This window comes from Malus domestica, chromosome 05 (genome assembly GCF_042453785.1).
Source record: "Malus domestica chromosome 05, GDT2T_hap1".
NCBI classification, from domain to species: domain Eukaryota; kingdom Viridiplantae; phylum Streptophyta; class Magnoliopsida; order Rosales; family Rosaceae; genus Malus; species Malus domestica.
In genome coordinates this window covers 5779699-5793956 of record NC_091665.1, presented here as the reverse complement: position 1 = coordinate 5793956, position 14258 = coordinate 5779699, and the positions used below count along the sequence as shown (strand labels likewise).

At 37.4% G+C, this 14258-nt stretch overlaps 1 protein-coding gene across 1 annotated transcript; it reads left to right on the top strand.

Moving 5' to 3' along the window:
- Positions 1-2262: 2262 nt before the first annotated feature.
- On the top strand, positions 2263-14176 carry LOC103448893 (protein GIGANTEA). Its single transcript, XM_029101908.2, has 16 exons — positions 2263-2480; positions 2839-2933; positions 3062-3252; positions 5124-5195; positions 5276-5330; positions 5437-5579; positions 5737-6008; positions 7521-7576; positions 7849-8089; positions 8205-8355; positions 10001-10210; positions 10365-11906; positions 12115-12183; positions 12506-12724; positions 13508-13600; positions 13722-14176. The coding sequence occupies exons 3-16, from the start codon at positions 3166-3168 to the stop codon at positions 14019-14021; spliced, it is 3510 nt and encodes a 1169-aa protein (XP_028957741.1). The 5' UTR covers positions 2263-2480; positions 2839-2933; positions 3062-3165; the 3' UTR covers positions 14022-14176.
- Positions 14177-14258: the final 82 nt, after the last annotated feature.

The following is a 14258-nucleotide window of genomic DNA, read 5'->3' as shown; positions in this document are numbered from 1 at the left end:
ACTCTCTATTCTAGTCTTTTTTTAGGATTTACCAATTGCTTGCTTTAGTCACTTGAGATGCAAATTGCAAAGTCGTTTTCTCCTGTTTATGCTATTTAAATGACAGTTGCATGAGTAAAGGCTAAAAGGCAAACAACGAGCACCATTTGGGGAGCATTTTTGGTGTGTTGGGAACACAATCAGTACACGAAATGTAATAAAACAATTGATTAGAAACTTAAAAAAAATCCAACCAATTGTATTATGACACTTAGTAAGCAAAGCCCGATTATCAACACGCTGAAAAATCTCTCTACCATTTGATGAGGCATTACCATATAAATATGTAATGAATCGGGTATTGGTCCTATAGGAATGTAGGAACCAAAAAAATGTTGAAGTTGCGCACTAATTTGATAACTGGTTTGCACTTTTCATAAGTCAATCCAAATACTTAGAATCTTAAATGTTCTCTCTCACCCCACTACCAAATTTTATGCATTAATATTGACCAAAATTTTCTTTTATGCATACCTAATCAACTAAATAGTCATTTGATTTTATTTTACTAACACTCTCTAATCTTCATTGAGTAAAGTTGAAAGCATGCAACTTTAAATATGGTCAACCAAATATTTGTTAAAGGTAATAACAGTGTGAGAAAGAACAAATGAAAACAAGGTAATTAACATGAAACCATTATTTATTTTCTTGATAAACAAGTTGAACATGAAGTCATTCAATATTTCTTCCCACTACTATACTAGGGTATTCGACTATGCTAGGGTAATCGAAAGACTTGACCCTCTTTAGCGTTTTTTAGAATCTTGCTTTTTGGTGAATGACTCTTCATTGTATTCAGATTCTTAGGTTTCATAATATTTGGATGAATGATTTAGTTTTTTAGCAAGTGAGATTGGGAATGTTTGAGTTACTTTTTTTAGCACCAATATCATTTAAATGTGAACTCGTTTAAATGTCTTTGGAAATTTTCATTAGTAATAAGTGTCAAGCTAATCAACCTTTTTAAGTCACTTCCTAACCATTACTAAATATTTCCATCGCTAACTTGTTAAAAACTAAGGATCCACATATTTGTCCAGTGAAATAATTTAGAGATCTAATTTTTAGGCACATTACTCTATACTAAATGCACATAAAAATTTCTTGTAGCGTTTTGTATTGATACCAATTTCCTACTTCGTCTTGTCCCTTGTATTCGGGCCAACAAAAAATATTCTCCATGTTCATTCAAATAGCAGTAATTCTAATTCAAAAGGGTTGGTCTAGTGGAAAGCGAGCAAATGTTTGAAACCCTAAACCTGAGTACGAACTTCCATAGATACTCTTTAGGGCCACTGGCCAAGAGCAAAGTTAGAAATAATGTTTAGGGGGGGGGGGGAAGGGGCACAACTAAGTAATGATGGATACAGGTCCTTATGAATTCCCAAAAATAGTATGTGCATTGCCAAAATTTTATTCAATTTTAAGTGACCAATGTCTTCAAGGACTTGGCCAACCCATACCCATTTGTGCTTAGCTAACATCCACACCCTTTGTGCCATTTCGATTATATCTCTAGTGAATATTGTTTTCATGAACAAATGGATAATTATACGTGCATAGGACTAGAAGGTCAAATTTATTAGACGTACTGGAGGAGGGATCCTTCTTACAACTAAACTTTATGTTATGTCAATCCGTCTCATTGTGATTTGGATGAGGAGGGAGTGATAGAGTTAGTGGTGATGGTGAGTTGATTATTATTTGTCGTAGTCCGATTCAACATCCTATTGAGCAACTAAAGGTGGCTACAATTTAAGCGAGATCCTGATTCATGCTTAGGCCACTATTTTTTCAAGGCCAAAAACTTGAGGGGGCACGTGCCCCCTCTGACCATTCGTGAGAATTGTCCCTTCCAATGATCTCTATTGACTCACCATTTGATTTGGACATGAAAAATATATTATAGCCTCATGCAGTATCGAGACAATTATTTGTAGGTGAAATTTCTCGTATATTTAAAAAAATATTTCTATATTATTAACTTTGGAAGTATATTTCTATATTTATATTGACAATAAAGTAAAGTTGGCAAGCCTCAGTGCGTGTCCTAGTTTGAAGTTTCTCATATTACTTCTCTTTCCTCGTCATTTGACATATCTTTAATATGTATGTGTGTATATGTCATGTGTGCATGATGGGCATCCATGCATGTGACATGACGTGCCATTCGGCCCTAGGCGAGAGATAAATATCATTGCCACGTATGCACAAATCTCTGAGAACAAGCCTAAGGCCTTGTAAAGATCTCCTCTCTCTCTCTCCTCTCTCTCTCTCTCTCTAGCGCTCTACCAAAACTACATCCCCTTAAAATTATTCCAACTACAAAGAAAGATAAAAGGAAACTAAATAACGAAGCTGATTTTACAGTGAATATTTTCCAGCATAAAGATCCGAAGCCGAAACCTTTCAAGAGAATAGCTCTCAGAGAAACCCAGGTATTTATTTTATTTCAGTTTTTTTATGGGAAATTTCGGATTTTTGCAGTTATGGCATGTAATTAGTTTGATTTTCTGTATTTTAATTGGAAAAAGATATGATTTTGAAGCTAACCCAATTTCTAGAATTTGGTATTTTTCATTCATGTGCCAGATTTTGAGAAGGGAAATTAGTTCAGTTGAATTTTTAGGAGCTAGTTCATAACTACCCACATGGGTTTGTTTATTGATTTCCATTAATTTTTCTTTTTTTATATTTGATGTTCATGTGAATGATTGGACGGTTGGCAATCTTTTGGAATTTGTGTTTTTTTTCCTATAAGTTTCTGAATTTATATGCTGTATCCTGCTTTCACAGCAATCAGATTGCAGTAATGTGGCATTAAGTTACCAAGATTTGAAAGTTTTGAAGATTTTGTGAGAGGCAGAGACTTGGATTGTGAAGAACAGAGGGTTGGATTACCCACTTTTTCAGATTAATTATTTGGGTAGCACCAGCTTTATTGTTTAATTGTGGGAGATTGGTGAAGTAATTTTATGCTGGGATGTTAAACTACAAAATTTTGATTCTTGATTGGTAGCGGGTGGAAGGGAAAGCTTTGTGGGCTTTCTTGTGTGTTGTTTGTTTTCGTTGCAAAGTTGGCGTTGACGCTGGATTAAGGGTTATCTGGGAGATTAAGCTTCTATGGCTGCTACATCTGAAAGATGGTTTGATCGGCTCCAGTTCTCCTCATTGTTTGGGCCGCCCCCGCCGGACAACCTACGACGGAAGGTGAATGCAAATTTTATTCCTAATCTTTTGCATAATTATATTATATCTGTCAGTGTCTATATTTGTATTGCTAGCTTGACATGTCTCTTGAAATTTAAGGGTCATCCACTATGGTACTGGTTCCTAGAGGTCTTGGGTTTGAAACCTCTCATGCTCTGTTGCTATGCGAGTGTCCATGTTGACTACTACTCTGAATTGTCTTCTTAATATATATCCAGTTTGGTGGCTTTACTTTTGGAGCTAAGGAGGGATACGAAATGCACACATGAGCATTACAAAAGGCATGTGAGAGGGATTGCAAATGACTACTCTGAAGGAGTCTTTACAAATTCCTTTCACACCTTTGAAATGCTCACGTGGTGCATTTTCTGATTCCTCCTATGTCCTGTCTAACTTTTTGTGATCCATTTCTTCTTCATTTTGCCTAAATTCCCTCTCGAATTTGGAAGTCCATCACTCAAATGTACCCTAAAAGAATTTCAAGTTTAGTGTGATTTCATAGGTAACCTCTGATGTACTTATGATATATATTGCTCAGAACAGTTCTCAAATAGGGGTGAATATTTGAGCTAGGTGTTTTAGTTGAAGCCAGAGTTAGGACTACTAGTTTTTGAAGGCTCATATTTCAGTTGATTTAGATAGGAGACCTAGAATCTAAGACTACAAGCGAACCTTTATAATCAGCATCTATTGATTGTACTGCACCCAAAGAGACAATCTGTTTTCTCCCCCTGAAATAATGTTGCTAAGAGTTTAGTTTAGTAATTCATATACCATTGTCATGATGTATTATCTGGAGGGTATTGAGAATATCGCGTTTAAGAATGGGAAAAATAGAACAAACTCTGGAAATCGAAAAACAAATAACCAAGATAAATAACACCAAGAATTTACGTGGTTCGGCAATATGTGCCTATGTCCACGGGACAGCAACAACAATCTTTCATTATATCAATAATGAGTACAACCAATAATCTTGCCAAATCTCTAGAACTAGGACTTGACAAAAAACCTGAAAGAACAAGAACAAGAAATACACACTCTCTTTTCTTTTCTCTCGCACACACTTTACAATATTCTCTCACTCTAATCCCTTGAGTGGTTTGCTCCCTTAAATTTAGAACTAGTACAATAGCTCCTTTATATAGACATAATAAAGGTCTTCTTCAATAAGGATTATTAATCCTAATTGGAATCTAGTTATGGATCCTACTCCAATTGAAAAACTAACTCCAATTGGGTAAACAACTCCAATTGGGAAAACAATTTAATCCTCTAAGACTATAATTCCTTATAGACTTAGGAAAACTTATCATGGGAGGGTCTTAGCAATCCAACTCCATTATTTCTTTGATTTATTCTCTAGTAAAAGGTGAAAATATTGGGGATCCGACCCAAACTTGTCATGTGACCTCCTTTTCATGTTGATTCCTGTTGTCATGAGGTCAATACCACACAATTTGTGTAAAAAAAATACATTAGGAATGACAATTTATTTTTTTTTTAACGAAAATTTAAAGATAAGTGATGGTTGCCAAAATTTGTACTGTCTCATCCTTTGGGTGATGAACTTTCTGATGAGGTATTTATGTGGGGGAGGCATAATGCCACCAAGTTTGTTAAAGGATGACTTTGCCTCATAATTATGCGTAATCCCTTGGAGATGTTCTAACAGATATAGTCTATAACTTGCTACACAATATAAAAGTAATAAAGTCGGCCCTAGGTATAGACTATAGACTCATGACAACTAATCAGTGATTGGAAGATCAATTTCTTTCTTTTTCCGGAGATTTTTTTTTGCTATATTCTGCCTCTAAACCTCCGACAAGAACTGAAAAAATGCTTTCCTCGCTTCTTCCTTCCTGTAGGCAGAAATTACTGCATATGTGGACTACTTTGGTCAGTTTACATCAGAACAGTTTCCTGAGGATGTTGCCGAAGTAAGCTCTTTGTGTTTATGTCATGGTCATTGTCTTTGTGCAGTCTGCCTTGTATGTGCTAATATATTGTCTGCTGACAGCTGATCCGCAACCGTTATCCATCAGAGGTGAAGCGTCTCTTTGATGATGTTCTAGGTATTCATACTCTACCCTGTTAATTATTACATGATTGATTAGAACTTGCAGCTTATGCCATTTTGTGGTTGCATAATGACTGCTTTACTACTTGGACATATTCCAGCTATGTTTGTTCTTCATCACCCTGAGCATGGGCATGCTGTTATCCTTCCAATTATTTCATGCATCATTGATGGTACCCTGGCCTATAAGAGCAGTGGCCCTCCATTTGCTTCGTTCATATCATTGGTCTGCCCAAGCAGTGAGGTGATAACATATCAGATTAAGAGTTTTCATTTTTCAGTTCAATCGAATACCGTGACTTTCTTTCTTGATGGAACAGGAATGTTTTCTATGTAGCAGAAAATTCAGAAGTATTGTTAATTTAATTATTTCCTTATTTGTATCTTCCCATTTTTCACAGGAGTATTCTGAGCAGTGGGCTTTGGCATGTGGGGAGATTTTGCGAATTTTAACTCATTACAATCGCCCTATATACAAGGCGGAACAACAGAATAATGAAACAGAAAGAAGCAGCAGTGGAAGCCATGCCACAACAAGTGACAATGTTGATGGTGAATCCAGCCATTTACCTTTGGTACAACAAGAGAAGAAACCCATTAGGCCATTGTCTCCTTGGATTACTGATATATTGCTTGCTGCACCTCTAGGCATCAGAAGTGATTACTTCCGCTGGTGAGTGCGTAGTTTGATTGAGTATCTGTTATTTTTGTTGAAAGTCGTAATTTTGTGGTGTTGATTTCAAGTCATGTGTATATGCGCAAAGCAGAACCCACTCCAATCAAAGTAAAACAGTAAGCAGCAGAGGTTTGCTTGTACATATTGCCTATTAAGCAGCACTTCATCTAAAAATGTTTTTTATTGTTCAAATGGTACATTGACCAATGAGATAGTAAACACGTGAACTATTCAAAATCATTTTCTTGCCCCATGGGTTTGGTGGGTGTTTGTAGCAATTTTCATGGTAACAGGTTGTTCTCATCCCTCCAGGAATTTCTTAAATAGATAACTCCACTAAAGAAAAGCTAGGATTTTTAAGCTTCCAAAGTCTGTTAATTTAATTTTCTAACTTGGGTAGACAACACTTATGACGGCCTGACAGTTAGCAATCTTTTTTGTCAACAAAATGAAATAATATCTTGTAGCTTAAATTTGAATGTTTTAGGTTTAGTTGGAGGACTTTAATCTTCACACTGGTCTCATAAAGCTTTTTAGACGAGTGCATTTACAGAAAGGAAATGGGTTATTAGGGTTCGGTGCAATTATGAGATTTAATGTTTGTATTCAGTAAGTTCATCATGTGAACCTCTGTTATTATTGTCTTAGCATTGCATCTACTTTTTAACCCTGAACCATGCGCTTTTGTCACATTCACTATGGGTATATTTGGGTGAGGGACTTTTAAATTCCTAAGGGATTTAGGCAAAGTAAGGAAGACATGGATCACAAGAAGTTAGATGGGAGGGATTAGAAATGCACAACATGAGCATTACGAAGGTATGTAAGTAGGATTTCCAAATGACTATGTCCAAGTAGTCATCATTTGAAAATCCCTCTCACATGCTTTGGTAATAATACTCATGCACCACTCGTTTTAAATAATTAAGAGCAATAGTGTAGCAATGATGTCATAAGATAATGGTTAACTATTGGGCAACCATGCTTTTGCTACTATTGGTAAGCACGGCCAACTGTTGGTACTTTCTGCACTACTATATGTGATGAAAGGTAATTGTAACTGATGAACACGAACAAAATCATGTGATTCCAAAAATTTTGGTATAAAACAAATATCTCAAGTGATGAGTACATCCGAATTGATTTTTAAAATGAAGGGAAAAATATGAGAACAGGAAAGGAAAGTCTGTTTTGATACCCTATATTTCTGTATTCCATTCTTAATTATTGTATTTCTTAATTCTATGTCCGTGCATGTAAATGATAGAAGGGTAGACCTGTAGAAGATTAAGCTCTGAAGGAGGTTGGAACATTCCTTGTGGTCCACTATTTATGTTTTTATGTTAGAGATAAGTTCTTCATTAGTTCAATAGCAGTTTCGTGCTACTCATTGTTCGCAATTTCAAAAGAAAGTTTAAAAGCTATCAAATGTTAAGCAAATCATTTCATCTTGCTGCTACTTTTCTTATTCAATTTCATGTAATTTAAAAACCTATGTGTGCTTTACAGGTGCAGTGGGGTTATGGGAAAATATGCTGCTGGAGAACTCAAGCCACCATCAACTGGTTAGTTAAATCTTCCTTCACTAGTATAGAATGCAATGTTGCTGCTATATTTATTAGATTGTTTTTGAGCGCCATACATTAAATGAATTTTTTTCTGCAAGAATCAGTTAACATGTAACATAGAGTCTGACTGCATGCAGTGTATGCATAACATTCAGGTGGAATGTAAAGCAAAATAGCATTGAGATATCCTAAAAATCCTATATATTTTTATTATATAGTCCACTACGAATGACTTTCATTTTCTTTTTCTATTTTCTCCTCTTTCTTAGCTTCTTCTCGTGGATCTGGAAAACATCCACAGCTCATGCCATCAACTCCAAGGTGGGCTGTTGCAAACGGTGCTGGAGTTATATTAAGTGTTTGTGACGAGGAAGTTGCTCGCTACGAGACTGCTACTTTGACAGCAGTCGCTGTCCCTGCACTTCTTCTTCCTCCTCCAACTACAGCTTTGGATGAACACCTAGTGGCAGGGCTACCAGCTCTTGAGCCTTATGCACGTTTATTTCATAGGTAAATCTTCAAACTTCCATCTCTCGAGCCACTACAAAAGGAAAAGAATCTGAGTTGCTCTGTGTACCTGACCGAGTTTTGCTAATATTTATTCATTTCTTACACCATGCAATAGGTATTATGCCATTGCTACTCCAAGTGCCACCCAAAGACTTCTTCTTGGACTTCTAGAAGCACCACCATCCTGGGCTCCTGATGCACTTGATGCGGCTGTACAGCTTGTGGAACTACTTCGTGCTGCTGAGGATTATGCATCTGGCATAAGGGTAAGCTGTACACTAGTGATTGCAAATATTTAAATATTATCTGATGCTATGCTGGTGATCAATATCAAGCTTGATTTGAAGAGATACTATCATCATTTTTTCAGCAACAATTTTTTTGGCATCTCATGTATGGCATACTTTATGATGGACAAATTTCTCTCGATCGGAAATAGCAATCAATTAGTAAATGTGAAATTGTCATTGTTCTGCAAGAATATCTTTTAAAATGGTTTTCTCCTCTCAGTTATAACTAACTTCCGCTAGCATTAGCTGGTGAGGAACAGAATTATTGATACTTCTGTTATTTGAAAGATCTTTCACTGGTCTCTTCTTGAGTACATGCGATCAAGTAATCCCCATTCCAGTATACATATACAATAGTCTTGTTTCTTACCTGATTCTGAAAATTGGTGATTATTTAAACAGCCCACTTACAATTTATCCCTGATTTATCATAGTTTGGTTCAAAATCTAAAATCAATTGATGTGTCATTTTTACAATCATGTAAAAAGGATACATTTTTTAAGCTCTGATAAAGAAACAATCATTCAACCTTATTGACATTTAATATACCCAGAACATCACCTTCAGAAACATTATGTGAAGTCACGATGTGAAAGGCATCCTTCCTGTTAACTGGTAGGTGCTGCAGAAGCAGATCTAGTGAGTTCCCTCTGAGGTTTTTTGTTGACTGTTAAAAACCTAATTAAGTGGGAGTATATTATTTTGATTGACACCACATGCATAATGACAAAAAATAGGGGGAAGCCATTTACTACATTGTCTGATAGGACTCTTATCAATTTTCATATCGGTTTTGTAGTGTCATGGGCTTTGCTTCTTTCACTCTTTTTATCTGCTTCCTAGCTGGCATGGAAGTTTCAGAAACATATATTCTTTGCAAGTTTGTGGGGTGGCAACTTTGTGCTTGTTTTGGAGTATCTATTTGGAGTGGGCGAGTGGTCTTTTTACTGGTTTTAATCCATCCTTGAAATTGTCATAGTTATGCGTTCATTACATATGTTAAAGGCTGAAAGCTTCGTTTTTAAGTTTGGGTGGTGATTTTCACACACCCCATGATTCTTTACTAATGGCGGGACATGGCCATCACACTTGCAAGGGTGACATTGATCCTATGATTCACTTTCTTTCTGCTCTATTGCCCAGTTAGACAACTTTAGGATCTTATGCTTCCCTCATATAGGGTAATTAATGCACTCTGATGGAATTAGTGGTGAGATAGGGGCTTTTACTGCTTTGGTGATAACAGATGCATGACAAGGAAAAGTGCACCTTTGCATATCATTAGCCACTTCTAAACAGCTTAAGATTCTGGGACATGCCGTTTTCCAAATCTTGCACTTTCACATACTTCAAGAGATAGGTTGATGTACTTGTGTAACATGTACAGTTGAATAAAATAGAGTAATCAATTTTTAATCTTTTAATGCATGCCTTGTTGCGTAGATAAATGTAAATATATCCAAGCTTTTAGATCAGCAGTCCACTAATAAGCTGAAAATTCCATAAGCTGTCCCCCTCTCTCGTCCTCTTTTAGTGGAAAGTATTTGATTTGTAGCAGCTCTGAAAACTGATGGATGCAGCACTTTTGGCTAATTGCATTTTTTTCTTTTATTCATGCAGCTTCCTAGGAACTGGATGCATTTACATTTCTTGCGGGCAATTGGGACTGCAATGTCCATGCGAGCAGGTATAGCAGCTGATGCTGCAGCAGCTTTACTTTTCCGAATACTCTCACAGCCTGCATTGCTTTTCCCTCCACTAAGACAAGTTGATGGAGTTGAAGTTCAGCATGAACCTTTGGGTGGTTACATCTCAAGCTACAAGAAACAGGTACCAGTTAATAACTTTTTGTATTCAGGTTTTTATACTTCAGCTGCTAAAATGCACTTTGATCTAGTTTCTTTTTTGTTGGCGCTTTTATTTTTTGTTCAACGAATAAGTACTAATTGAACCTAAATACTACCTCAAAAATACTATTGATCAGATCGAACTTCCTGCTGCGGAAGCAACAATTGAAGCTACTGCCCAAGGGATTGCTTCTATGCTCTGTGCCCATGGGCCTGAGGTTGAATGGAGAATTTGTACCATATGGGAAGCTGCCTACGGCCTCATTCCTTTAAGTTCCTCTGCAGTTGACCTTCCTGAGATTATTGTTGCCACTCCATTACAACCTCCGATTTTATCATGGAATCTGTATATACCGCTCCTCAAGGTCTTGGAGTATCTTCCTCGTGGAAGTCCTTCTGAGGCATGTCTTATGAAGATATTTGTTGCCACTGTTGAAGCGATTCTTCAGAGAACATTTCCGTCCGAGTCCTCTAGAGAGCAAAACCGGAAAACAAGGTACCTTTTTGGTATGGGGCCAGCCTCAAAAAACCTGGCTGTTGCAGAGCTGCGTACAATGGTTCATTCACTATTCTTAGAATCATGTGCCTCAGTAGAGCTTGCTTCACGTCTACTTTTTGTTGTGTTAACTGTATGCGTCAGTCATGAAGCCCAGTCCAATGGTAGCAAGAAAGCAAGAGTTGATGAAAGCTTCCCACCAGATGAGAGCATTGAAGAATCAGAAAAGATGTCTGGTATGCAGAGAGACAGAACTAAAATGACCAAAAAACAAGGGCCAGTAGCAGCATTTGATTCTTATGTTCTGGCTGCTGTTTGTGCTCTTGCATGTGAGCTTCAGTTGTTCCCTTTGATTTCAAAGGGGATTAATCATAGTCACTCTAAAAATGCAAAAAATGTAGCGAAGCCTGCCAAAGTAAATGTATGCACTACTGAGTTTCGAAGTAGTGTAGACTCGGCAGTTTGTCACACACGCAGAATATTATCAATCTTGGAAGCACTTTTTTTGCTGAAGCCATCTACAATTGGCACTTCGTGGAGTTACAGTTCAAATGAGATAGTTGCAGCAGCTATGGTTGCTGCTCATGTTTCTGAGTTATTTAGATGGTCGAAAGCTTGCATGCATGCGCTGTCTGTCTTAATGCGCTGTAAGTGGGACACTGAAATTTGCTCCAGGGCATCATCACTGTACAACCTTATTGATTTCCACAGCAAGGCTGTTGCATCTATTGTTAACAAGGCTGAACCGTTGGAAGCACGCTTAATGCAAGTTCCAATTTGGAGGGATTCCCTTGTGTGTTTTGAAGGCAGAAAACTCACTCAAGGTGGAAACAGTAGATGCACTATTGTCGGGCAGCCATCTGCCTTGCATTGTGAGGATTTGTCACATTCAGAATCTAAACAGAAATCTGTTGGTGTGTCACGTTCAAATGAGGGGTCTGGAAATACCTTTGGTAAAGGTGTTGCAAGTTTCCCATTAGATGCTTCGGATTTGGCCAACTTTCTTACCATGGACAGGCATATAGGATTTAATTGCAGTGCACAGGTTCTTCTTAGATCAGTACTCGCAGAGAAACAAGAGCTCTGTTTCTCGGTTGTCTCACTGTTGTGGTACAAGTTAATTGCAGCTCCTGAAACTCAACCTTCTGCAGAAAGCACTTCTGCTCAACAAGGATGGCGGCAGGTAATATTATATTTCTTGTGTCACTTTGCATTACCATCATGATAATCTTCTCCAATATTATTAGCAGGTTCCGTGTTTCTATATTCTGCTCTGAATCAGTAATTTCATTAGATGCATTTGTACTACACTTTATTTGATATATTGTTGCCATTTTTCCGTTACATATAATGTTTGACATGTAATTTTTATTTCATTTTCCTAACTTTAGGTCGTTGATGCATTATGCAATGTTGTGTCAGCAACACCAAAAAAAGCAGCCACAGCAATCGTTCTTCAGGTCTGAACTTTGTCTCACTTGAACACTACATGATTTTCTATTTATTTTTTCAGGTGAGACCATGTACGAGTTCATTGATATATACTGAAAACTAGATCCTTTATTGCAAAGTAACGAAGCCCAAAAACATTGTTTTCTTGTTAATTTGTTTTCAATACCTGATTTTGGAAGAGTTGTTCTTGGCTGGTGTCAAAACAGTGGCTTTCTTATTTGGCATTATTTTCCTGGTATAGTCGTAATCAGTTGGATTACCATTCTCCATTATTAGTTCTGTGGTGGCTTCATTGGTTTAGTTGGTTTCATGACCTTGTACTCTTTTCAGGCGGAGAGGGAACTGCAGCCTTGGATTGCCAAAGATGATGATCAAGGTCAGAAGATGTGGCGAATCAACCAGCGGATTGTGAAATTGATTGTGGAGTTGATGAGAATTCATGATAGCCCAGAGTCATTGGTAATTTTGTCAAGTGCCTCAGATCTACTTTTGCGTGCCACCGATGGGATGCTTGTTGATGGAGAAGCTTGCACCTTACCTCAACTGGAGGTAAACACGCGACTACATTGATGTTTGTGGCCTATGACTTGTGTTAACTAATCTAAGACATGAATTTTAGTATCTTTTTATCTTTTCTTTTTGGAAACTGTATGAACACTGCACATCCGAACTGAAGGTGGATTTCAGCACCAGGCAGTCACGTGATCTCCCATCCTTACATTTCAAAACTTAAACCATCCTCAACTAGTGTCCTTATCTCATATAAGCTTTTTTGAGTTGTATATTCGTTATAAGTACACATAAGATTGCCGAAGGCTCAAAACATTAAAAGAGAAACAAATTGATAATCTGAACTTGGTGAAGCTAGACCCAAGATTCCAAAGAAATTGGGTTTGGCAAGTGAATTTCTTTCACCATTTTCTCCCATATAACCTCATTTTCTTCTTTGATAATCATATCTTCTGTCAGTTTCAACTCTGGGCTGCCCTCAAGTTTTTGGGCTTCGTAAACTTAGAATCAAATCTCTTTCTTGTAGCATGAAAAGCTGACATATTACTGGGTCATCTTGTGCAACGCTTCTACATTTTAGCTTCACTTGGGATAATTTGACTCTAGGTGTTCTCTAATACCAGTATCTTCATTGGTTATCCCCTAATATTGTTACTCATCCATTTTGGATCCTCATTTACAACTATATGTGTCTGATACTATCTTCATAGTTATCTCGTGCTCTTTACCTGTTTTCCACATAGCCTAGAGTGAGTCCATGTAAATTTTCAATTTCGTTAACCTTCAATGTCTTGATGCATCAATCTGTTTATAAATGGGCAGCTACTGGAAGCAACAGCTAGAGCAATTCAGCCTATGCTAGAGTGGGGAGAATCTGGGCTGGCGGTCTCTGATGGCCTTTCAAACCTGTTAAAGGTAAGTACCCACCCCTAGTCATACAATCACTGTTATGTTCCTAGGACATTTGAGAATTATTTCATTCTAATGTTTAAGAGAAACAATTAGTTATGTGATCCATCTGTTTCGATAAATGCAGTGTCGTCTGCCAGCTACCATCCGCTGCCTTTCTCATCCTAGTGCACATGTTCGTGCTCTGAGCACATCAGTTCTCCGCGATATCTTGCAAGCCAGTTCAATAAGACCCAACCCTAATCCGGTGGAGATAAATGGTATCCATGGTCCGTCGTATAAGTATTTTAACTTAGATGTCATTGACTGGCAAGCTGATATTGAAAAGTGCTTGACATGGGAAGCACATAGCAGACTCGCGACTGGAATGCATATTAAATTTCTGGATACTGCCGCAAAAGAACTGGGTTGTAGTATTTCCATATGATAACGATTAGCTTCTTCCAGTGTATAATTTTTTTCATGTGAGACATATACACAACAGATACTTGCATCTTTGTTCCTTTTAAAAAGATACGAGTTTGCAGGTAAGTAGATGTTCATTTTGTTCTTGTGGATATGAAGGTGTCTATATTGTCAAAATTTTCTTTTCCGACGAGACGTTACAGCCCCTAATGGAAAGGGATTTGTGTAAATGAGAGTTCAGACAAGCTGACTGAGCCCT